Source organism: Mus musculus, chromosome 1 (genome assembly GCF_000001635.26).
Source record: "Mus musculus strain C57BL/6J chromosome 1, GRCm38.p6 C57BL/6J".
In the NCBI taxonomy this organism is placed as follows: domain Eukaryota; kingdom Metazoa; phylum Chordata; class Mammalia; order Rodentia; family Muridae; genus Mus; species Mus musculus.
The window spans coordinates 6,804,583-6,830,770 of NC_000067.6; the positions used below are offsets into that span (position 1 = coordinate 6,804,583).

The following is a 26,188-nucleotide window of genomic DNA, read 5'->3' on the forward strand; positions in this document are numbered from 1 at the left end:
ACTGGGGGCACTGGAAGAACTAACAGGATAGCCTATGGCACAGGCCTGGTATTGCTTTAGGGTTCAAAGTCCCTGGAAGGTGAGAAGGCTCAGCTGAGGCAAATATGCAAGGTGTGATTCATGTTGCTGTGTGTGCGTGGGTGTTGACACTGCAGAGCTGCCACTTGGCATTCACACACCCACTCAATGCTCCTAGAACCAGATGTCTGGGGTCATTCTTCTTTGACCTGCATTCTGTATCTACAGTTGACCATTCAGGCCATCATTTGCTATCTCTCCTAAAATGCTATTCTGATTTGTGTGATGCCTTAGTCATAGACTTCTCTGTGAAGGACCGGACATTAGGATTTTAGCTTGCTGTTCTACTCAAGTCTACAGAAGAGCTAGCAGTGCTACAGCAAGTTTGTTAAACTCTGCCACTGAACATTTGGAGAGGAGGCTGCAATGTAAGCAATGTGTTGCCCATCATGTGGCACTTGTCAAGTAAGAGGAGCAATAGGAACAATGGGACAAGTCCGCCTGGTGTGAAGGAGGATGGTCCCAGGCAACCAGGATACAGTAGACCCAGAGTATGAAGTCCCCTCATTGTGTAGTGCTATACAAAGAAAATGAAAGAAGAGGCGGGCTGTGAAGCTGCCCTGAGCCTGTGCTCTGGTTTCTTATCATGCAAACAGGTTCTGCCCTCCAGAGCATTTCATCTGCAGCTTTGTTTTGGGAGGCCCAGGAGAGAGCTACAGACAAAGGTGCATGGTGGACTGTCAGTGGGCCCCACCTGGGCAGGTGCCAGCCCTGTTATCTCCAACACCCTTTCTGGCTTCCCTCAGACACACAGTGTGCTGAGGAGGGGAAGCGCTCAGCGCCAACCCTGTCAGTGCTTAGAAATGTGGTGTCACGTGGACAAGAGCCAAGAGTGGAAGCACATCAAAACAGACACTGTAGTCTTCTCTTCACTGTGAGTGACTCTTTACAATGCTATCAAGCCTCTCAATTCACTTCCACCAAACTTCAAAGATTTTGACCAGTGGCAAATAGGTTTTACATGCCCAAAATGGACTTGAAACTTGGCAATATATTTTTATTTAGTAAAACTCGTATTGCAGAGTTATAGAACATCAGATCCTTAATTTTTTTTTCTCTCTCACAGAGTACAGAAAAGAACATCCCCCACATCAATTGTTTTAGCTAAATCTTTTCTTTAGTTACCTATGCTGTTTCAGGGGCATCCTGGTCTTTGCAGCAATCTGCTTTCAGCCTCCAGAACTGTCAATGCTAGCTGCAACTTGGAGGATGCTCAGCCCCTCCTTCTTTACTGAAACCATGCCCCCACGTAATTGGATTACACTCAGCCTGCTGTGCCCCATCTGTCTAGGACTACTTGTAATCCAACAGCTGGAGTGACTTGGTATCACAGAGACATGTCTTCTCATGCGGTGTAGTGCCATGGAGATGTCTGACACATCCCGTGTCAGTGGCCTACTCTGGGTGGTTCCTGTAGAGCAGGAGGGTGTGGACTCTCCATCCCCACATGACAGTGCCTTATCCATTCTCCAGGGCAGCAGCCTTATGAGCAGGGTCATGTAGATTACTTATTGTCACCATGGACTTCAAGCCTGCTCAGTATTCTTATTGGTCCATGTTGAGAGTCCACATCCTTTTGAAGGCTGTTTTGCCTCTTCCTCTGAGGATTCACATACTCCTTCTGCTTTGCTGGCCACCAGAAACACACAACAATGTCTCATGTTAAATATCATCCTAAGCACACACTAGGGCAGTTTGGACCATAAGATTGCATTTCCATATCAAGCTTAGTTAACATCTTGGCTATATGTATGTGTGTTTTACATGTGTGTGTTATATAAATGTTCATGCATGCATGTATACATGTGCATGTGTGCCATGTGCATGTGTCTGTGTATGCACATGTGCATGTGACTGTGAATTTATGCACATGTGTTTGCACAGTTGCATGTATGTACACATGCACATGTATGTGCCTGTGTGTACCTATACATGTGTTAGTACCAACCTCATTCAAATTCCTATTCTGTATCATTCATGTTATTCATTTACTAGCCTCTCTCATCATCAATCATGCACACCAGGAAATGAAACTCCTAGTATCTTCAGCCCTCCTGTCTTGAGGTTTTATCCTGTGGCAACTAGCACTACCTGAGAGCCCCATCCTCACAGTCAGTGAGTCCTCAGATGGCTGGGAAGCCCCACTGTCCATTCTTCCCTCTATTCAAATACCCTACTAGAATATTTCCCTCTGAAAGCTTCTCCCATCACCTCAGCTCTGAATTTTTGCAGCAGTGACCACAGCTTCCCACCATGGTCACTTCATCTCTGATAGAAAAAAATTCTTTCGTAGCGCTTGGTTTTGAAATTTGTCCTCCCCACATCAGCCTCCTAGTACCCCCCAACCCCCATCAGCTGCTTTGCAGAAACTAAGCTCAACTTTTATGTGAATAGTGAGCCCACTTCCAGGGACCCACAGGATAAAGGCACGGAGGCCTTCTGCCATTATGGTGGGCTCTTTGTCCTGTAATTTTAAATCTGCTATTTCTAAACTGTTTCAATAGAGACTGCTTTGAGGTTAAATAAATTATCTTTTCTTGCTTTTCTTCTTTCTTTTCTTCTTTTCAGGAGCATGTTCACCTTCTGGTACTAGGTGACTTTTCATAATAAAAATTTAACTGCAGTATGTTACATGACAACCTAAAACCATCTTTGTATTTTAACAGTCTCTTGCCCTGTCTCAGCCTTTGCTTAGGAATCCAAGAAAATTGAAAATGTGTTTTGCTTGCACAGGTCTTAGTTGAGGGCTTTATTCAAGGCAATGTAAGAAGAATGTTTATGGTGGCAGAACTGAATAGAGTATGAGTGACACCCGCAAGGCCACTCTATTGAATGGTGGGGAAGCAGCAGCATGTGAGTGTCTCAATTCAATTTCTCTATAGATTCACCAAGACCTGAAAGGAGGGAGGCCAAGTGCCCCATTCCTGGCTGTGATGGCACGGGGCACGTAACAGGGCTCTACCCTCACCACCGCAGCCTTTCTGGGTGCCCCCACAAAGTGCGAGTTCCTCTGGAAAGTGAGTACTCCTTCTCCTGAAGACACACCTATTCATTCCTATGTGCAGCCTCACATAGAGGTCCTCTGTCCCTTCCGGTTAGAATTAGGAATAGAAACATAATCTTACCTCCAAGTGTCAAGCAATTTCCATGTAACAATGTGAGGATTTTTTTTTTTTTTTAGTTGTTGCTTTTCTGATTTTGAGACAAGGTCTGGCCTCATACTCATGGAGATTGCCTCTCTGTTCCTCTCCTGTGCACAGCTTAACTGTGTGTATTAGAAAAAAATCACGAATAGTAATTTCAGTTGAAGAGACATTATTTATGGAAAAGATAGCTCATTCTAAAGAAGTAAGGATCTACTCATTATGCAGGGTAACCAGGAGGTAAAGTCAGGAAGACAATGTGTAAGAGTGCTAGTGCCCTTCTGTGGGGGATTCATCAAAAACCAGTTCTAGTTGTAGCATAAGGATGGCCCTAGTCCTCTAGTTCCTGACTCTGAGATTATTGTACAAAAGGAGAGTACCCCAGAGTGTGAGGTATCTGGGCTGTGAGCTACAAAGTTGTTGATTGGCATCTCAAGAGAATACCTTGTAGACAACTTGCACACTCTCTGTAACTTGGGTGGCCCTGAGAAGGGCAACTACATGGTCACTAAGTAAGAGCGTGAATATAGAAGATAAGTCAGTGTTATTGTATAGTATAAGTGCATGGTCCTTCCCAGCCTGAGGTTAGCATCTAGTCTCCATTCAGAGGATGAAGGTCACTCAGGCCACCTAGCCTGCCCAGAAACTTCTCAGGATATCCTGTTACATCTGAGCCTCCTAGAGCAGCAGTGGCAGCCTCTGCTCCCTTATGCCCACCATAGTTCTTCGGTGATCTGGGCCACAGAGGTGAAGGGCAGGATGGGCTGAAAACACTGGTATGTCACACAAACTCTCATGTATTTATTGGGACAATTCTTGGGCCAGCCCATGGGTAAAAGGTGATACGTCAACATCCCCAGCTGGGTGTCAAGACTTGGCAAGTCACTAGCTTTCCCCCACCCAGTAGCATTATCAGCTGCTCAGTCTGATCATTTGATACCTCATTCAAACTTACACTTATAAGTAGTCACTTGGTAAGGGATGGTAGATGGACAGATGCAAAATGTTACCATTTTAGAAATAGCAAAGGCTCCATGTACAGACCTCCAACTTACAGGAAAAGGACTGAGAGGGCTGTGTGGAAGAACAGGTTTTCTCCTGCTGTGCAGAAATGGTCTTAGAAGGGAAGATGGGAGTAAGGACCTTCTCAGTTCAGACTGGAGAGCAGCAGGCTCTGTCCTAGCATGTATGTGACCCCAGAACTACAGAGACTTGTTCCTCAGTGGAATGTGAGCAGGACCATTTGTGGGAGAGGACCTAGGGTAGACACTGACAGTCAGAACAATTTAGACATGAACTAGCTTTCTGGGTTTCATTTCTGAAGTTCTCACTGGCTTGTGATCAGTATGAATATATCATGTGGTGAATAATTGCCTGATCTCATTTGAATGTAAAATGGAGAAGTAAATTTGATGGTGTGGTACATATGTATAGTAAAGCATTCTTCCTTTTAACATGATATTCTGTGCTCAGTTCTCGCCATGCATGAGAACGTGCTCAAGTGTCCCACGCCAGGATGCACAGGAAGGGGACATGTGAACAGCAATCGCAACACTCACAGAAGGTAATTCTGATGACTTGGCAATCATTTACTTTGCAAAAATTCAAGAGAAAGTTTGCACAAATGACATAATAGGCCATCCATTGAGAGAACTGTTGTCACTATTAAGTTTATCTCTTGAAATAGCTAACAAGTAGTCTCAGTCTCAGGAAATTTTATATTAGTGATCAACTAAAAGAATGAAGCAATTGTATTTGAAGATGCTTAGGTTCTGTGTCCATATAGCCAAGCACACAGGACACATTCTTTTCTGCCCCATATCTCACCAGCGCACATGGATAACAGAGGCCAGCTTCCATATTAGTTATTATGAACTCACTAAGTAGGCATTTAGAAAGGCTTCACAGGTGCTTTGACTATAAATCATACAAGGTGTAGATGCTAATTTTATTAATTTTGAAACTAAAATAAAGCACATTGGTATATATTTACACACAAATATATGGTTTGTATATATAGATACTTTAAATTTTGTTTTATTTTTTAACATGTATTTTTAATGTGTATAGGTGTTTTGCACCTATGCTCTGAGCTATATGTGTGCAATGCCCACAGAGACTAGAAGAGTGTGTGAGGTCTCCTAGAACTAGAGTTATAGATAGTTATAAACAGCCAGGTGGGTGCTGGGACTCAAACCCAGGTCCTCTAGAAGAACAGCTCGTGTTTTAAACCACAGAGTCATCTCTCCATCCCTGGAATTTTAATGTATACATTTTATTTTACATGTGGAATGTGTGGTTATGTGCTACAGTTTGGATTATAAGAAGATTGCCAAATGATTTCATATTTGTGCTTTTAATTTGACTGACATATAAAATTTAGCCTCTAAAATTTTGCTAAAGTTCCTAAGATAAATCATGAACTTATCATTGCTAATGTATATAATCAGACAAATGTGTACAGGGATGACAAATGTGTACACTGCATTTACATTACTGAGTTTCAGAATCCTTTTGGTATTTCCCTATTATGTAACATTTTTATTTTTTTTAAATGTATTCACTACTTGTCACCTCTGAGATGGAGCTAGGGAACAAACAGACACTGCAGTTTGCAAACCCTTTGGGATCTTTTATATGACAATGGTGCTAAGTGAACTATTAATATGACTTAACATTTGCTGTGTGCCAAGGGTGTTTCATGCCTGTGCCAAGGCAGACCACATTGTCACGCTCACTCACATCCTCCAACTCTTCTTTTTTGAAACAGTCTTTCTGGTTGTCCGATTGCTGCAGCTGAAAAGCTGGCAATGACCCAGGACAAAAGTCAACTTGATTCTTCTCAGACGGGGCAGTGTCCTGAGCAGGCACACAGGTATGGACCTTCAGGACTTGGCTGATATTCTCTGTTCATGTTGGATCCCACCCAGAAGAGCCTCTGTTCCTTGTATGTCATTTCACTGTGGTCTGTATGTCATGTTCAGTCATGAGTAGATTGATGTGGGCAGGCAGTTTGCAAGGTTAGGAAATAATAGCATCATTCAAACGATCTAGGGGACATTTTAGAAGTCTAACCTGAAGTTCATATCTTTACAAGACTAGCATAATATGGGTATGAAGTATGAAATCACATACATTAATAAAAGGTCTCACTCACTAATGTAATAACAGGTGGGCTCCTATGTGTGACTGGTTTCTTTCCTGCCTGGAAGAAACTCAACATTTGTACGTGTGTGATGTTATGTGCTCTCTTTAGGTCCACATATGAACAGGCATTCCATATGTAACTGCTAACAAAGTTTCCATGGCCCCTTGAGTGCCCAAGGTCCTCAGAATATCTAGTAGTTTTGAAAATATTTTACAGAAAATGAATGTTGTTACTTAAGGCAATAAAAAGTACATTTTGTAACATTATGCATGTAGTAAAAAGTTATTTGAGGATAGTTGTTAATGAGCCACTAACATGTAAAACAACTAGTAGGCACTTCATTATTTCTGAGGTGTTTAGTTTGCTTTCTGTTTTTGTGATAAAATACTCTCACTAAGCAAAGTGGGGGAGAAGTGGATGTATTTATTCTTTTACACTTCCAGGGTACAAGCTATAATTGAGAGAAGTCAGAGCAATAATTCAAGCGGGGATGTGGTTTAGTGTGGCACACTGCTTAAGAGCACGTGGTTGCAGAGGGTTCAGAGTCAGTTCCCAGCACGCACATGGCAGTGTACAACCATCCACAGCTCCGGTTCCCAGAGATCCAGCACGCTATTCACGCAAGAAAAAAATATACACACAAAATAAAAGTAGTGAATTCAAATCGGAAGTGAAGAAGAACCCAAGGCCCAGCACTACTTACTGGCCCACTCTCTGACTGCTAGGCTCGCTTTGTTGCACATCCCAGGCCAACCTGTCTCTGAATTGGGTGCTGCTTGGATAGTGCTGGGCCCTTAGGTAAGCCATCAACCAAGACAGGGTTACAGGCCAGTGTGATCGGGGTAATCCCTCAGTTGAGGTTCCTGCTTCCAAGTTAACTCCAGATTGTATCAAGTTAGCAATTCAAAAAGAAGCACACAGGATATGGATTCCCTTGGTATTTTTCTTCTAAGATTCCCTTAAAAGCATCAAACTCAGCATTTAAGTCACATGAGTGAAAACCATGTCAAGTAAAAATCACAAATTATTAAGTATGTAGCAATAAGTAAACTTTTAAAAATTTTTTACTTATTTTTATTAGATATTTTCTTTATTTACATTTCAAATATTATCCTCTTACCACATTTCCCCTCCAAACCCCCCTATACCTTCCCTCTTCCCTCTGTTCATCAACCCAGCCACCCCTGCCTCCCTGTCCTGGCATTCCCCTGCACTGGGATATTGAGCCTTCACAGGGTCAAGGGCCTCTCCTCCCATTGATGTCCCCACAGAGCCATCCTCTGCTACATATGCAGCTGGAGCCATGGGTCCCTCCATGGTTGGTGGTTTAGTCCCTGGGAGCTCTGGGTACTGGTTAGTCCATATTGTTGTTCCTCCTATGGGGCTGGAAACCCCCTCAGCTCCTTGGGTCCTTTCTCTAGCTCCTCCATTGGGGACCCTGTGCTCAGTCCAATGGTTGGCTGAGAGCATCCACCTCTGTATTTGTCAGGCACTGGCAGAGCTTCTCAGGAGACAGCTATATCAAGTTCCTGTCAGCAAGCAAGCACTTCTTGGCATCCACAGTAGGATATGGGTTTGTTAACTCTGTATGGGATGGATCTTCAGGTGGGGCAGTCTCTGAATGGCCTTCCCTTCAATCTCTGCTTCACACTTTGTCTCTGTATCTCCTCCCATGGGAATTTTGTTCACCCTTGTAATAAGGATTAAAGTATCCATGCTTTGGTCTTCCTTCTTCTTGAGTTTCATGTGGTCTGTGAGTTGTATCTTGGGTATTCCAAGCTTCTGAGTGTATACCATGTGTGTTCTTTTGTGATTGAGTTACCTCACTCAGGATGATATTTTCTAGTTCTATCCATTTGCCTAAGAATTTCATGAATTCATGGGTTTTAATAGCTGAGTAGTACTCCATTGTATCACATTTTCTGTATCTATTCCTCTGTTGAGGGACATCTGGGTTCTTTCCATCTTCTGGAGGCAATAAGAAATCTTAACATGGAGTTTTCATTACTGTTAAAATGCTCTCTTGATTATTTCTAAGGGTGCTTATGGAAAGCTAGAATTGAGTTTCTTGTTTAGAAAGTTTGGAAACTAATGTCATTTTATAGTATTTCAACAACTTCAGTCTAGTAAGCCAACTTTCCATCAGGTCCACTCATTCCTCATTATTGCTTTATTCAGAACAAATTTTTCATTTAACATATCTTGATCATATTATTTCCCCTCCACCGATTTCTTTCAGGCACTCCCACCTCCCTTCCTATCCAACTTCATACGTGCTTACTCACTCTACCTACTCTAAAAGTCAAACAAAAAAGTGAAAATGAAAACAAACAAAAAGCCCAATAAAATGGAAAAAACCTACCAAAACAAAATGAAACAAGAAGCACACATGTACACTCGTGCCTACACTCACACAGCGTGGAGTCTGTTAGTGTTGACTCCTGGGCACAGGGCCTGCCACAGACTGTGGATGATATACACAGTACCACTCCAGTAGAGAGAATGGATTTTTCCTTTCCCATCAAGAATCAATTGCAAATAGCATCTACACTGGGGGTGCATTTTTTTTTGTCCACTCCTTCCCTGTGCTGGGGACTTGTGTAGCTTGAACTTGTGCGATCTTGTGCATGCTTGTCACACTCTCTGTGGATTCATATGTCCGGTTGTGTCTGGTAGACATGGTTTCTATTCTGTTTATGCATTGGATTGTGGTGACTGGTTTACCTACATTCAACTATCCCTACAATTTTGGGATGAAGCCAATTTAATCATAGTGGATAACCTCTTTGGTGTTCTTGAATTTAGTTTGCAAGATTTTATTGAGAGTTTTTGTGTTTATATTCATAATGGATATTGGTTTGTAATTTTCTTCTTGTTGGGATTTTCTGTGGTTTTAGTAGCATGGTAATAGTGACTTTGTAAAAAAAAAAGTGGAAACTGTACCATCAGTTTCAATTTTGCTGAGTAGTTTTTTATTGGCATTAGTTGTTCTGTGAAGGTGTTGGATAATTTTGTGCTGAATCTAACTGGCTCTGGATTTTGGGGAGGTTGGGAAATATGAGCAGGGGTCAAATTGTTAATTGCTGATTCTATTTTTAGGAGATATGAATGTGTTTACATTGTTTATTTTATCTTAACTTCAGTAGTTCATATATATCAAGAAATTAATTTCTTTTAGGTTTTACAGTTTGGTGGAATATAACTTGTAAAATACATTCTTATGATTCTCAGAAATTCTTCAGTGCCTATTGTAATGTCTCCTTGTTTAGCTTTTTTCTGCATGATCAGATTGAGAAGAGTAGAGTATTAAGTCACACACTATCATTGTGTGAGTGTCAGTGTGTGATAGTAAATGTGTTTCTTTTATGATTTGGGGGTACCACTGTGTTTGGTGTATAAATACATAGAATTGTAATATACTCTGGTTAAATTTTCCTTTGATGAATAGGCAGTATCCTTTCCTATATCTACTGATTAATTTTTCTGTTTTGTTTTTTAACCTGTTTTTTAACATATTAAAATAGCTACACATCCATGCCTCTTAGTTTTATTCCCTTGCAATACCTTAAGGTTGTGTCTATCTTTGGAAATAAGATATGTTTCTTGGATACAGGAAAAAGATGAGTCCTGTTTTCTAACACAGCCTATTACTCTGTCTTTTTATTAGGTAGGAAATAAAGATCATAAATACTGAGAGTTATTAATGAGCAATCTTTATTAGTCACCGCTATTTTATTGTGTGAAGATTTTTCTCTTCGAATTAACTCTTCTAGCTTTATTTATTCCTTATGTCATCTTGTGTGTAGTTAACTTTTCTCTTGATACTAAAGGTTTCCTTTCAGTGTCCTCTGTACACTTCTAGATAGGTAGACAGATATTGCTTGAATTTTGTTTTAATTATGGAGTGGTTTTTTCTGTCTATTATGTTTATTAGTTTTGTTGGGTATAGTAGTCTAGACTGTCATCTGTTATCTCTCAGAGCTTACACAGGTCTTCTAGCTTTCAAAATTTCCATGGAGAAGTCAGATGATATCTAATAAGTCTGCCTTTATATGTTACTTTGTCTTTTTCCCTTGCAACTTTTGATATCCCTTCATCATTCTGTATGTTTAGTATTTTGATTATTGTTTGTTATGGCGAGTTCCTTCTCCCGATCCAATCTCTTTGGTGTTTAGTATGCTTCTTGTACCTTTATATCATATCTTTCTTTAGATTGGAGATATTTTTGTATGATTTTTAAAAAAATAATTTCTGACCTGACTTGGGTTTCTTCTCCCTCCTCTATACCCATTATTCATAGTTTGGTCTTTTCATGGTTTCCAAGATTTCTTAAATGTTTGTGCATGTGTGTTGGTGCCAATACCTGACTCATCCTTTTTGGAGAGGGTGTTAAACTCTTTGGTTTCTGTTACTTGATCTATGTCCATGCTAAGAGTGATGGCTCTGGAATCCCTGGTAGAGAGATGTTCTATGAGTGGCAGAGGTCTCAAAGGAACAGAGCTGAATTAGAAGGACAGGCTGAGAGTGATGTTGGAGAAGAACTAGGAGAATCTGATATTACACCAAGAGGCTCATTTCTTACAAGATCGAGGTGAGCTGTTGGGGTTGGTTGCTAGCTACATCAGGAATAAGAGAAAGTATGCAGCCTTGTTTAGTCCCTGATTTGCTTCCAGCTTCTCACCATTTACTTTGATGTTGATTACTGGTTTGCTGTAGATTGCTTTTATCATGATTAGGTATAGGCCTCGAATTCCTGATCTTTCCAAGACTTTTATCATGAATGGGTGTTGGATTTTGTCAAATGCTTTCTCAGCATGTAACGAGATGATCATGTGGTTTTTGTCTTTGAGTTTGTTTATATAGTGGATGACATTGATGGATTTCCATATATTAAACCATCCCTGCATCCCTGGAATGAAACCTATTTGGTCAGGATGGATGATTGTTTTGATGTGTTCTTGGATTCGGTTAGCAAGAACTTTATTGACTATTTTTGCATCGATATTCATAAGGGAAATTGGTCTGAAGTTCTTTATCTTTGTTGGGTCTTTCTGTGGTTTAGGTATCAGAGTAATTGTGGCTTCATAGAATGAATTGGGTAGAGTACCTTCTGATTCTATTTTGTGGAATAGTTTGTGAAGAACTGGAATTAGATCTTCTTTGAAGGTCTGATAGAACTCTGCACTAAACCCATCTGGTCCTGGGCTTTTTTTGGTTGGGAGACTATTAATGACTGCTTTTATTTCTTTAGGAGATATAGGATTGTTTAGATCATTAATCTGATCCTGATTTAACTTTGGTACCTGGCATCTGTCTAGAAATTTGTCCATTTCATCCAGGTTCTCCAGTTTTGTTGAGTATAGCCTTTTATAGAAGGATCTGATGGTGTTTTGGATTTCTTCAGGATCTGTTGTTATGTCTTCCTCCCTTAATCAGCCACCAAACGTTGACACCATTGCATACACCAGCAATATTTTGCAGAAATAACCCTGATATAGCTGTCTCTTGTGAGGCTATGCTGGGGTCTGGCAAACACAGAAGTGGATGCTCACAGTCAGCTATTGGATGGAACATAGGGCCCCCAATGGGGGAGCTAGAGAAAGTACCCAAGGAGCTGAAGGGGTCTTCAACCCTATAGGTGGAACAACAATATGAACTAACCAGTATCCCCAGAGCTCGTGTCTCTAGCTGCATATGTATCAGAAGATGGCCTAGTCGGCCATCATTGGGAAGAGAGGCCCCTTGGTCTTACAAACTTTATATACCTCAGTACAGTGGAACGCCAGGGCCAAGAAGTGGGAGTGGGTGGTTGGGGGGGGGGGGTCTGGGGGACTTTTGGGATAGCATTTGAAATGTAAATGAAGAAAATACCTTTAAAAAAAAGGAATAAGAGTAAGTCTAGAGAGACTGGATTGGAGAACGAAGAAGAGGTAAGTTACCTGCCTGAATCCCAGCCTAGTGTTGTAGCTGTGGATCAGCAGAATCCTAGAGGAAGAGAGGAAAAGATGAAAGAACTAGGAAATGCTAGGTCTATACCAAGAGAATGAATCTCTTAAGTATTTTTTAGTGTGCCATTTGAGAAGTTTTACCCAGTCCACAAGATATCATCAATATTTTAACATTCGTATTTTGTTGTAAAATAAAAGGAAAAATTTATTCTGAAACCCTGAAAGACATGTTTATTTGTGATCTCTGACACATAGACCACGGTTAAGTAGAATTCTAATTTCCTTGGCCAGAGCTGGCTCCATAGGTACCATGTTTTTATTTAGTCCAGACACAAAAAAATCTATGGGACTGTCTAAATCACACTTGGAATGAAGCAATTATATCAAACCTGTGATGAGTATAATAATATGGTAATTGAGATACATCTTGAAATAATGACAATTTAATATATAATGTCAATACATTCAATATCTATGAATAAGAACTGAATAGCCCTCTTTTACTGGTGGCAGATTTGAACACAGAAGATGCAGCAGCCCCATCTCACTACAACTCACAGTATCTGCTATCCTGTGAGCACATCTGCGCTAAGTGCTTGACATTGTCTCTATGAATTGACAGGAAGGGGTAATTCCATCTGTTGTGAATTCTGACCAACAGTTTCTTTCTATTCTCTTCAAACTACTTCTTTACTCATATCAGGGTGAATTTGGTGAAGCAAATTGAATTTAATTTCCGCTCACATGCCATCACTTCTCCAAGAGCCTCTGCATCAAAAGAACAAGAGAAGTTTGGGAAAGTACCGTTTGATTATGCCAGTTTTGATGCACAAGTATTTGGGAAACGTCCTCTCCTACAAACAGGGCAAGGACAAAAAGCACCACCATTTCCTGAATGTAAGCTTCAAATTTGAATACTAACACTCATTATCCCAAAGAGCATCTATGTAGAGGTTTATTATATTATATATTATACAAATATGTAATGTCCTCCTTAGACATGACAGGAAAGAATAGTGAAATAAGTAAGTTAACCCTTATTACTAAATTTATGACAATGTTACACCAAATATTATAAATTATTAGTTATTTCAAAGATAGTGCCATTATTTTTTTTTTGAGACAGTTTTTCTCTGTGTAACCCCTGGCTGTCCTGGAACTCACTCTGTAGACCAGGCTGGCCTCGAACTCAGAAATTTGCTTGCCTCTGCCTCCCAAGTGCTGTGAGACAGTGCCATTATTGAATCTAACTGTAACAGTGCTAAAGAGATAATTAGGATCATGGTAAATGTATTGAAGGCTACAACAGCTATTACATTATTTCAATTTATGTTATGATTATAGCAACATAATAAGATAAAATATGTCACACTGTTTAAAATATTAATGAAATCAACAAAAGCCATCAGACCAAAGCTAGAAAAAGCTGAAAAATCCAAGGAACTCAATTCAGGAATCTGAAACTTACTAGGATAAAAATAGATAACTGTCAAAATGTTCATTAGTAAGTTTAAGAATTAATACAAAAACCTTTAAAACAGGTTAAATAGTATTCTTGTTAATTCTGACACATTCATGGAGAAGACTGAACTGAATGGCTATACAGAGTATAAAGACTTGATGGTCTTGCTTAAACATTTCTCTTAAGTATGCTAATGAAGAGATGAACAGGTAGGTGTTGGGAACAAATGCAGAAAATGATGGGTAATGCACCTTCAATAAGAAGCACACACCCATTGGAGTCCTCTGTGCGATACACATTTTTTACATACTTAAAAATCTATGACTCACTTCAACCTTTTACCTGAATGGTGTGAGCATCTGGTGAGTCTAGTATTTGCTTCATTTGTGTCATTGTTGACTTGCAATTGCAGGAACATAGAAGGCTACCTAGAAGTCTACCTAAAACTTGGCAATGGGGATAGGGATGCAACCTATAGATGGAGTGTGTTGCATGTGCAAAGTCTAGGTTTTCTCCCTGTATCGCCCTGAAAGAGGTCCACAAATTTGAAAGGTATTCGTCAATCATTGATGGGTACATTAAATAAAATCTACCTAGACTTGTTCAAAAGAGGTCCCATCAAACCTGAGTAGCTATTGACAATTTGGTAGACTCAGAAAAAAATTACGTACACACATAATGTTTTTATCTATCAGTCTAATTTGTGTAAATATTTTAATATATATACACACAATGTATGCATGTACATACATACTTAATTCACATGAAAGTGAATGAAGAGTGCACTGTTGGTGCATATTGTTCAGTTATTGATTGTAAAATCCTTAACAGAGTTAGTAACAAATTTTGTTTCCTTGTACTTAAAAGAATAATATTCAATAATATCTTTTATTTAAAAATGGGCAGATCTTTAAAATATGTACCGTATAATATAAAACTAACAGTAAGTGTTTCTGTATCTTTACATTTTGTGTTTCTCCCATACCATGAGTAGTGCTCACAAACAGCCCACGGTGGAGAAAGAATTGCATAATTATGTCCCTCAGAAAAGCTATGATACCAACAACAAAACTCAGAAAGTTTCCCTTGGTGACTCAATGGTCTTTCTCTTCACCTTGAGTGCAGGCCCTCTGTGTACCCTGCTCAGCTCACTGAGGACTCTGTCCCAGTTAAGTATAGAACAAGTATGCATTCTGAGTAATAAAAATGCAACCTATGTTTAGTAGAAACCACTATGAGAGCAGGCACACTCCCAAGCCATGGTTCTCAGCCCTTTCACATACCTGTCCTGAGCTTTTGCAGGATGTGGTGCCCTGTAACATTAGTGATGGAGTTTCTGTCACCTATAGTGAAAATACAAGAACTTAAGAGAATAGGCCCCTTTCATCATCAGCTTTGTGAATCTGATGAAATCCAGCTAAGTAACTTCCAATTAACATACCAACAGATAATGTTTCTGCTTTAATTTATTATTTGAGTATTTTAATCATAGAAGTTCTGTCTTAAAAAAAAATCTTTGGTAACTGAAGCCACCACGTACATGCAATTGCTAATCAAATCTCTCTTCAACAGCAAAGCATTTTTCAAATCCAGTGAAATTTCCTAATGGACTGCCTAGTGCTGGCGCCCACACACAGAGCACAGTCCGTGCCAGCTCTTATGGCCATGGTCAGTACAGTGAAGACACCCACATAGCAGCAGCTGCTGCCATCCTGAACCTTTCCACCCGCTGCAGGGAAGCCACAGACATCCTCTCCAACAAACCACAAAGCCTGCGTGCCAAGGTAAGCCAGGCCAAGAGCCTGGAAGATGGGCCAGCAATGGAGCCAAGAGAATCAACTGCCTTTCATGTTCTCAACTGCGTCCGTTCATGGCCCCAACTCCCTACCCAAGCAGGGATGAACTCTTATTGAGTTCAAGGGAGAAATGTGTGCTTCTCTTGGTGATATGTAATTCAGGGAGCAGTGACTTAGGAAGCTGCTTGAAAAGAATTTTATCATCGTTTCTGTTCTCAGGCATTTGGTGAACAAGGAATGAGAGTTACTGTTAAAATGTGTCTCTACCGTGGAAGCTGTTCACTGTGTTCAGATCAGAGCTATTCGGAACATTGGCTGGTGGAACAGTTTTGAAACTGATGGTGACATTGTGTTGTACATGTCACACTTCATAGCATGAGGACATCTAGGTTGTCGTGTTCTCTAAAGACCCACAGTGAGGACAGATAGGGTGACTTCCCAGACTCAGGAGATCAGGGCACTTGAGCACTAAGTCCAGAACCAAATTCTAGGACCTTTGTGAACACAGTGCTTCCCATGAGATTAATCCTATTTTCCGCAGCCTCTCCTTCCCAACTGTGAGAAACAGGTGTTCATCTCATAATGACGTGCACACATGTCTCTGCTCGTCGTCCTTCTCATCACAGAAGCATATCAGACTTGAGGCCCAGTGGGCCACAGAGGAGGCTGTAAGGGCTCAGCGTTTCTCACACTGGGAGGCAATAGCTCCTGTTTACACATACAGTCTCACTTAAAAAAAAAAACCATATCACCTATTGAAATAACAAGTCTAGAAACTTGCCCACATAGAGTCCCCAAACATTCTGTTACAGATTTTACTCCTGCTTAAAATAGGGGAGTTCCTGAGGCAATATTGAACCCTGAAACCTATGCAGTGCAAACAGAGGTGTTTCCCTTTAAGGGCAGCCCTGTCCTTGTGTGGTCAGCTGCGTGCCTGTGCTGTGCCAGGCCTTCAGGAGAGCAGGTAACACAGTGCCACCGGGCATTTGACAGAAGAATCAGAATTAGCTTCTGGAAAAAGCCAAGCCAAGTAAGCCCCAGGAAGAGGTGCTTGCCAAAATCCACTCAAAACAATCTTTAAACAAATGAGGTTCTTAAACAAAGAAAAATATATCCTCTAAAAATACAGAGAAATACCAGGCTCTCTGAATTCATAATACCAGTCCCAAATTACTGATACAGAAGAAGGTTTTGAGGGATTTTAAAACATTATTTTTAAATTGACATTTTAAAGATCTAATTTATTTTTCCATTTTAAGAGTATTATAGAGATACCTGGTTCTAGAAATCCTGTAATGTCATTCTTCCTAGTGTTTTCCAATTGACTAAAATGCTGTCTTATAGAAAGTGGGGTCTGCTACTACCGTTTTTCACGCTGAAGCATCTGGCTGGCCGTGCTAGGATGAGTGCCATCCATGTGCACATGTCCGTATTTTCCTGCTCCTCAGAGTGCTCCTTTCCCCCTGGAGGTTTTACCTCCAGGTTCTATCAGATCACTGATGTCAAGTAAGTCACACAGAGTTGACTAACCGTTAAGTGGTTTCTTGCCAGTCTGTTCCTTTTTAAAAACACATTTCTGAACAGGAAAACATCTGTTTAATCCCCACATTTCAAAAATAACCAAATAATCCTTTTCTAGTGTCTGTTTGTCTATTCCTTCTATGAGGCTCTATGCAGCAGTCCTGGCATTCCCAAGATATTGTCCTCTCCAACACAGCTCCTACCACTCTAAGCTAATGCCAAGATGAGGACGGGGGAGATAGAAAGACTCAGATGAGCTTCTAAAAGGAGCTCATTATGCCAGAGGTCTTATAAAAACATTTTCTTATGTGAAGTACCCCCTCATCACACAGTAGTTTTTAACATTGGATGAATATGGCTCCCTCCAGCATTACTGTGAACAGTGCTGCTGGGATGCATAACTGGGTTCTCATGGTCCCACACAACAGTACCAGTTTGTAGAACTCTGTTTTCATTAGAGTTTGTGTTCTAGAAATAGAACTAAGCCTCACAAATTTCCTTAAACAACTCTTTTAGGGGACAAAAGCCAAATTAATTAACTCTTCAGACCTGCATCTAAGCAAATCATGCTTGGATGTGTGGGCTTTGCTAGGTGTGTGGAGGCTGGGTTGTGCACAGGTAGCTTCATAGTGCCTTCCATCTGAACCAAGGAGGGCTAGTTTCTTCTTTTCCTATTGGTCCCATCTAGAAACATTTGCTGTGAGTATCTCTTTAGCTGCTTAGAGCAGCAATCAGAGTATGGACTAAAGAACACACTGTGACCCGCAGACCAAATCCCACAAACCTTAAAAGTACTGAAATACCACCTTAGATGCATACAGAATTTTTTTCTGCAGGTACACAACTAACTCCACACTAACTAAATAGGGTTCTAAATCAGTGATCTACAAGAACATTTTTATTGTTTTCAGAGGTGCAGGGAAACTGAATCCCTATGTAAATATAAAGAATGATGGATGGAAACTGAATCCCTATATAAATATAAAGAATGATGGATGGTGTCTTTGGGTTTCTATTGCTGTTAAGACACACCATGGATAGCCATGGCAACTCTTATAAAGGAAAGGTTTAGTCTGTTATCATCATGGTGGGAAGAATGATAACATACAGGCAGACCTAATGATGGAGAAGTAGCTAAGAGATCTACATCTAGATCAAAGGGAAAAAATAAGACCCTGAGCCTTGCTTGAGCATCTGAAACATCAAAGCCCATATCCCAGTAACACACTTCTTCCAACAAAGCCATACCCCTACTAATGCCACTTTCTATGAGTCTCCAGGGGCCATTTTCATTCAAACCACCAGAGACAGTATAGATAATTTACCCTACTGTGCCCACTATTTTCCACTTAAGCAACCAGTGTCTCTACACACTAGGTACATACCAGACCTGTGAAGAGAACATGAGGCCATGTCTAGCATGACTGATCACTTTTCAAACCAGATTCCATTACATTTTAAATTTTAGAAGAAACCATTTGTGTTAAATACCATCTTGTCTCTGAATGGCACATTCATACTACCAGATCTCTTACATGTGGTTAGAAGAACTAAGAAAGGAGAGAATAATTTGTGTGTTTAGTTTTTAATGAACATCCTTCAGAGGTTATTTTGTCAGAAACACTAGTTTTCTTCTGATTCCAGCACATGTGTTGATTCTAAGATGCAGAGAATACCCTCCATTTTTATTTGACATAAGTATGAGTTTTGAGACATAAATGGGCCACAGTGTCGCATACATTAAGGTCCTTTTGCCTAGCCACTGTGACTCCAGGTAGGAGTAGTGCCATGGCTGTAGGTGGGCATAGAGTGGCACCCTGAGATTCCTGGGCCCTTCCTGTCAATGCCCTGAGAGCTGGACCAGCCTGTGACAGATGCAGCCCACATTCCCTCCTCCCATTTGAATCCACAGAGGTAGAACATGCCTCAAGTCTATCTTTATCCTCATCACTACTACTTGCCAAGCATTCTGTTGTTTGTTTTAGTGTTTTCCCCACCTGTTTAGACAAAATGACATATGCACAGTGTGCCTTAAAAGAAAACAAAAAAATGACACTTACTTGAAGTGTTTAAAGTTCAAAGTCTGTTTTTGCTTGAACAAGGTCTAGAAACAACATGTCATTAGAGCTGGCTGCTCACAGAAATAACCCAATGGACCCTGGGTGGTTAGAACCTAAGCAGATTTTAAAAACAACACATTGTGCCATACATTGTGAATGAACAATGATGGGGGTCTCGAGGTAGGGAACTAACTGCATAAGTATATTGTAATTAGACACAGACTAACTGGTTCCTAGCTGGTCATGTTAGTTCTTCCTGTAACCTCAGCACAGAAAGGCTGAGACAGGGTATTGTTATCTTAAGGCCATTCTGGGCTATCTAGCAAGATCCTACCTCAAAATAAGTAAATAAATAAAAGATTGATTCTTTAGCCCTGTAAACAATGGCCTAGGGCTATGTCTCTCTTGGAGATTGTGATTTACAGAAAACCTATTATGTGCTAGGTACTACTCACAAACTCTCTGACCATATGAATCCCTTTAAATCTTCCTGAAGACTATAGCATGGATAATAATTTCCCATTTTTCAAGAGAAGAAACAGTGGTATAGAATTATTGAATAATTTATCTGAGTGGCACAGCTATAGTTTTCACAAACAAATTTGAATTTGAATTTACACATAGCCTTCGCTCTTTTCTAAAATACCTTCTGGCTCATATACTGTCAAACCACCAGGAACTCAGTAGACTATGATTTCAAATTTAAAATGTCTGTCTTGCTTGAAAAAGGCCTAGAAGTTTGGGGAAGTAGTTCTAAACTTTATTTCAGTTTCACACCTTGGGTTAGTCATTTCTTCTCTGTGCTGCATAATTCTGGGTTATAAACATGTTCCACCTTTTTTTTTTTTTTATCTTGACAGAGTGGTACTTGCTTACTGCTGAGTAAGGATAGAGTGTGGGCTTGATTTCTGTATTCAGTTATGTAAGGACTTTCTTTCTGTTCTTTGGTCCTCATAATTATTGTCTCACTGGCCAGGAAATATTCCAGTTATCAGAGGTGCCATGGTTACATTAGTCATGCCCCTGCTCTTGGACATCCACGTCATTTTTTATCTTCTAGGAGAGACGAAGTTTACACTCACTAGGTCTGTAAACTTTCCATCTAACCATCATTGATAATAAACTTATTACCTTTCATTACCAGTCATTATCCTTATAGTAAGCCTGTGAAAGGCAGAACAATTTGTTTTTCAGTTTCTCTGTTCTCTACACTATAGTGTTATGATCATATTGTGTGTGTGTCCTTCGTAATGCAATGAACATACTCATAGCAGGATGTAACTCAAAGGCACCATCCTATGTTGTCCCTTCTAAGCTGAAAGCTAGCCCCAAGAAACTTAAAGTATAAATACCTAGAGCAAGGATTCCAAATAGCACTTCAGAAATTGAAGTGTAAGGAGTGAGGGAGAAACGCCACCTCAACTGCACTTCTGGCCTTGTCTCTCCACCAGCCTCTCCCACTGCCCAGATTTCTGTGCTGACATTTGGAGATCAAAGCATAGAAATATGATGTCTGGTGGTATTACTCTGAATAAAAACCCATGCTGTGAATGTGTGATCCGCGTCATGGGTAGACATGTAGCAGGGCCTTTCCTGCTACCGTGTAATGGTTGGATGCATCTGCGCACTTACTTAAAGCCCATCTGTACTCCTATACCCAGCACACAGCATCCCCTTTCCCCAAGTCAGGTGCTCTGAGCAGCCAGTTGGGATATGTCTTTCAAACATTAAGAGTGAGATTTTTCTAATCAACTCTAATTATGCAAGACAAATAATTATAATGGTGCCTAGAATCTTTAAATTTTAAAAAGTATTTTGAATACTACTATAAAAACTAATATATACATATATACACATATATGAGAGATTTTATTCTTGGAATAGTTGATATTTTTCAAAGCTTGAATCTGCACTATTTATGGGTTTTGCACTATAAAACTCTGCAGCCCAGTCACATGGCTCCTTTTCCTAAGCCATCTGTCACAGAGGTCTGGAATTTTATGTGAATGTTGGTTGTACAGCCTTAACCCACTTTTTTTTTAATTTTTTATGAAAAATATCAGCAACTACAATATTTAGCATTTTACTTTACATTGACCATTAAACTTGATTAGTTTTGCTCTGTTTCATTGCTATAGTTACACATCAGCTACAAAGCAAAAAAAAAAAAAAAAAAAAAAAAAAAAAAAATTGTGTTGATGCCCAACTGGCAGAATGTATTGTGAGCTCATGTAAGAAAGGGTCTGGTGGCACCGATACAGTTAATATCTTGGATTTTTTGTAACTGAGGTTTATTAATGCTGGTATAAAAATGTATTTGATTTTATACAGATGGCATAAGATGCTGTGGTTACTATGTTATTATCCCGGATAAGCTGTAATGTCAAATTCAGGGCTTAAAACTATCACAGGAGATTAAACTATTTGCTAAAAGGGGGACAAAAAGATATGGCCAAAGCATCTTAGTCTGCCACATTAGAAGTGTATTTACCTCCCGTAAATGCTGATGGGCTGAGAGACTACATGGGAACTTTGCAGGTAAAACAAACAAAAAGGAGAGACTTTTACTTCTAATCAAGCACAAGCAGCAATTGTAGCCAATGGAACAAGGGTGTCATGGTGACTGCTTCGAAGAGGAGCATGAAAAGGGCTTTATAAAATGTGTCCTGGGCAGGATCCGGTGACTGTAGGTGTTATGGATCTTGCTAACATAACCAAAGAGACTTCTAGTTTGCCAACTGTACTGGCTAGTTTTGTGTCAACTTGACACAGGCTGGAGTTATCACAGAGAAAGGAGCTTCAGTTGAGGAAATGCCTCCACGAGATCCAGCTGTAAGGCATTTTCTCAATTAGTAATCAAGGGGGAAGGTTCCTTGTGGGTGGGACCATCTCTGGGCTGGTAGTCTTGGGTTCTATAAGAGAGCAGGCTGAGCAAGCCAGGGGAAGCAAGCCAGTAAAGAACATCCCTCCATGGCTTCTGCATCAGCTCCTGCTCCCTGCCCTGCTTGAGTTCCAGTCCTAACTTCCTTGGTGATAAACAGCAGTATAGAAGTGTAAGCCGAATAAACCCTTTCCTCCTCAACTTGCTCCTTGGTCATGATGTATTGTCCAGAAATAGAAACCATGACTAAGACAACAACTAAAAAGGAAAAATCAAAAACTTGTCAAGAAGTTAACTAAGTTGATGGGTGATGTAGCAAGGTTATTTGCTCCATTTGGAAACTTAACAGGCATATTCTTCCAGCTTTTGGGAGCTCTAGTAATGTTAACAAAAGTCACCTACAGTGCAAATCTTGAAAAAGAACCAGGCCACAGACATAGTCCCCAACATAGTGAGAGGCTACTCCTCATAAACAATGAGCCACTTGGTTAAAGGCTTCCCAGAGGAGGTAGGCCTGGAAAGCCTCACTAAGTCTCACATGAAGCACTAGAAAGCAAACACCTTTATCCTAAATCTTCATTATAAAACTGAAGCCTCACGTCTCCAGGTTGAAGTCCGTCTACACGGCTCACTTCTTCCCACCCACCTGTCACAATTTACCCAAGCATCTTTCAGTTCAGATGATCTAGGGTGCATGTTGCTTTCCTACTCCCAAATACTCCAGAAAATTCTCTTCTAGCTGCTTATATTTGCATATTCATTATATTAGATTAATATAATAATTCAGGGGCTTGGGAAGTTATACCTCACTTTTGCTAAATACAAATATTAATGTTTAAAATGGTAAGCTTGTAATAATACTCCTGTCAGGTAGAAAAGATTTTTGAAGCTACACTTTAAAAATATTCAAGTATGTAAAACTATTTTAGCCAATGCATCTTATTTATTAAGTTTACTTTGTTTAAACCCAGAAATATGATATATACGCATGGGACTGTTCTTTAAAGTCTGCATAAGAATTGAATCAGAAAGCTTGATTTAAAAGCAGATATTCTTCCATAAAAGCTTACATTTTACATTATCCCTTAAAAGCCCCACATGACTCTAACCACAAACTGCTGAGATGTTTTCTCTTTCTGTTTCTGTTGTCCATCAGGGAGCTGAGATAGAAGTAGATGAAAACGGCACATTGGACTTAAGCATGAAAAAAAATCGAATCCACGACAAGTCTATACCCCCAACTTCCTCACCTACTACAATTACAACCCCATCCTCATCCCCATTCAACGCAAGCAGCCTTCTGGTCAATGCTGCCTTCTATCAGGCCCTCTCTGATCAAGAAGGCTGGAATGTGCCCATCAACTATAGCAAATCCCATGGGAAGACAGAGGAGGAGAAAGAGGTATTGTGTCAATTCTGTCACCGAGATTTCCACCTTACTAAATTTTCTTTCACATTCCTGTCTTTACAAAAAGTGTTATGCCTTGCTTTAGATTTCCATTTTATTTTTATGTGTATGAGTGATTTGCCTCCATTTATTTCTGTATACCTCATGCATGCCTGATGCTTATTATGAACATCAGAAGAAGGGGTCACATCCCATGCAACAGGAGTTATAGATGACCATGAGCCACTGTATGAGGGCTGCAAACTGAACCCAGGGCCTCTGCATAAGCAGCAAAAGTCATTTCCTCAGCCCTTATGCCTTGCTTTTGATCATGATAAAATAGTCCTTTTAAATTTCAGATGAACTTTTCAGGTCATTTGTCTAGATTAACACCATTATAGTATGTTTTATTCACATGATGGTAGAAGTTGTCCTCACAGCAGCCTGTAAGGAGCAATGCATTACTCAACACTAAAAGGTTACCTGAATAACACACTTTGAATCACAGTGAAACTGAACCAGGGACAATAAGAATCTTGAAATGCCAAAGCCATGCCTTTGGTCTCTTAGAGTCCCTGTGTGAGCATGTCTGTGGAAAGTTATATAACTCCAAGGTCACATATACTGGACAACTAAGTAGAATCTGTCCCAAAGTCCATGAGACATACTCATTGGCCAACGTTTTGACAAGGTGAGAAGCATCCAGCCCTCTCATTTCTGGAGATTGAGCCATTGGCTTGGCCTGAGCAGATGCTTAGTTCCTACATAATTACAAAAGTAACCTGTTGATGAATGTAAGTAGTCCTATTGTGATATTAATTAGGAATGTTGTTGATGGGCTTCCCGGGTAGTGTATTTAGGGACTGACATATCTATTTGCTGAAGAAATACTTATGATCTTGTTCAGCTGTTTGAGTTTCAGACACTTGGATTGGGGTGGGAGGGGAGGTCAACTTTGATTTTTGGTTACTATATCAGAAATTAAAGTCAACATCTACAGAAGTGACCACAGGCTAGGAGGATCTCCACTCTTTTCTCCCTTCTTCTACATATTTCCTCCAGCATCTCTAAGGATGAGCAGTGAGGTCCAGGAGACATACTGGACAAAAAGTTCTCATCTCCACCGTGGTGCACACCTGGCCTCAGGCTTGCACCAAATGCTGGGGTAAAAAGACAGGCATGGGGCACACACCTGTAAGTCTTTAATTCTAGCACTAAAGGATCTAAAACTGGAGGATTGTGAGTTCAAGGCCAGCTTCAAGGCTCACTACATAGTGAGACCCTTTCTTTTTTTTCCATTTTTTATTAGGTATTTAGCTCATTTACATTTCCAATGCTATACCAAAAGTCTCCCATACCCACCCACCCCCACTCCCCTACCCACCCACTCCCCCTTTTTGGCCCTGGCGTTCCCCTGTACTGGGGCATATAAAGTTTGCAAGTCCAATGGGCCTCACCAGCAAAGGCAACACAAGTGGGTACCCACTGTGGTGATCAGAGATATAGATCTGGAAGAAACCCTGCCCCTAGGATTCTGTGGATCAATATCAGCCATGCCAATCTGTAGCCCCACCTGGAGGGCAAACAGACTCATGAAGCAGCAGCATTCAGTAGACTGGCACTACTGTACCCAACTAGGTGGAGTTATTCAGACCTTACATAGACACCATCAGTTAAATATCCCTAAATTGGAAATTCTGACATGCTTCAAAACCCCAAATACTTTTATTGTCATAGGCAGTTTATTGGTCTGTGGTGCTGTCTACAAAGTTCTCCCAGTGCCATCCTGCGTATGCAGAAGAACCAAAGTAACACCCTACTCCCAGGAGCTGACGAGGCAGCAGGCAGGGTGCTGGGAGCTGTTGTGGGCAGAATAGAATTCATTCTGTTTCAAGGGAAACAGTGTAGTACAGAGTAGCAGAAACTACATCTCATTCTGATCTGAAATAAGAATCCCAGCATGTTCTGATAGCTCAACATCAAGCAATGAAAGGCTTTTAAATATTCTTCCCTTGACTACATGTCTATATTGACCTATCCTTGGTCAGTTTATGTACTAAAAGCCTTCCTACCACCTTGGTGCCCCATGTCAGTCAGGAAGGTGTGATTCTGAGTTGCAATGTAGTTAATGAGCCCTTGAGTGTGGGGTTCTTTTACAGGATTCCAGGACAGTATGGCTTTCCCTACGTGTCTGTGCCTTCTGCCACTGCCGTCTTGTCGATTGTGCTTACATTACAGTCAAGTATGTCAGAAAATGAGTCTACTAACAACATTTCATCTTTGCTTTCCAATCTGTTTTATAATTTTTTTTAAAAAAAGAGAAACCTTTGGATTCATCCTGGTAGTCGTATGGATCCAAATGTTTTATGGTTTTCCCTACTTCAACATATATTTGTGACTGTTTCATTTCTCTATATACACACAGGGAAACACACACACACATAGCAGGAGAGAGGTAGAGAGGGAGGGAGGGAGAAAAGGAAGGTTTCTTTAATCTAGTTCACAGAATGGCTTTCTTTAGGTCTAAAAGGGCAGTCTTATTCTACAGTTTTCAGCCTGAGTGTTTGGAAATGGAATTTAGAAGGCACATTGGAATTCTATCCCACTTACACTGTCCAAGACTGTAGGTATACTCTATTTGTGTAGATGCACTGTGATTTCCTGAGTGAACTAAATATTTCTTTCATAGATATTGACAGTTGATAGAGACTCACACAAAAGTAATACTCAGCCATTGAAACTCCCTGATACATTTACATACCTT

At 40.3% G+C, this 26,188-nt stretch overlaps 1 protein-coding gene across 24 annotated transcripts in view; it reads left to right on the top strand.

Annotated features, from left to right (window-relative positions):
• St18 (suppression of tumorigenicity 18) overlaps positions 1–26,188 on the top strand; it is a 373,710-nt gene that overhangs the window by 317,352 nt on the left and 30,170 nt on the right. For all 24 annotated transcript variants that reach the window (NR_045188.1, NR_045189.1, XM_030253958.1 and 21 more), the window contains 6 exons: positions 2,961–3,095; positions 4,695–4,785; positions 5,992–6,096; positions 13,021–13,214; positions 15,352–15,563; positions 23,194–23,439. Coding sequence is in view for 22 of the 24 variants with exons in the window: in XM_030253958.1 (XP_030109818.1) it covers positions 2,961–3,095; positions 4,695–4,785; positions 5,992–6,096; positions 13,021–13,214; positions 15,352–15,563; positions 23,194–23,439 (983 nt within the window). In the remaining 2 variants the exon portion in view is untranslated. The remainder of the gene's footprint in view (positions 1–2,960; positions 3,096–4,694; positions 4,786–5,991; positions 6,097–13,020; positions 13,215–15,351; positions 15,564–23,193; positions 23,440–26,188) is intronic.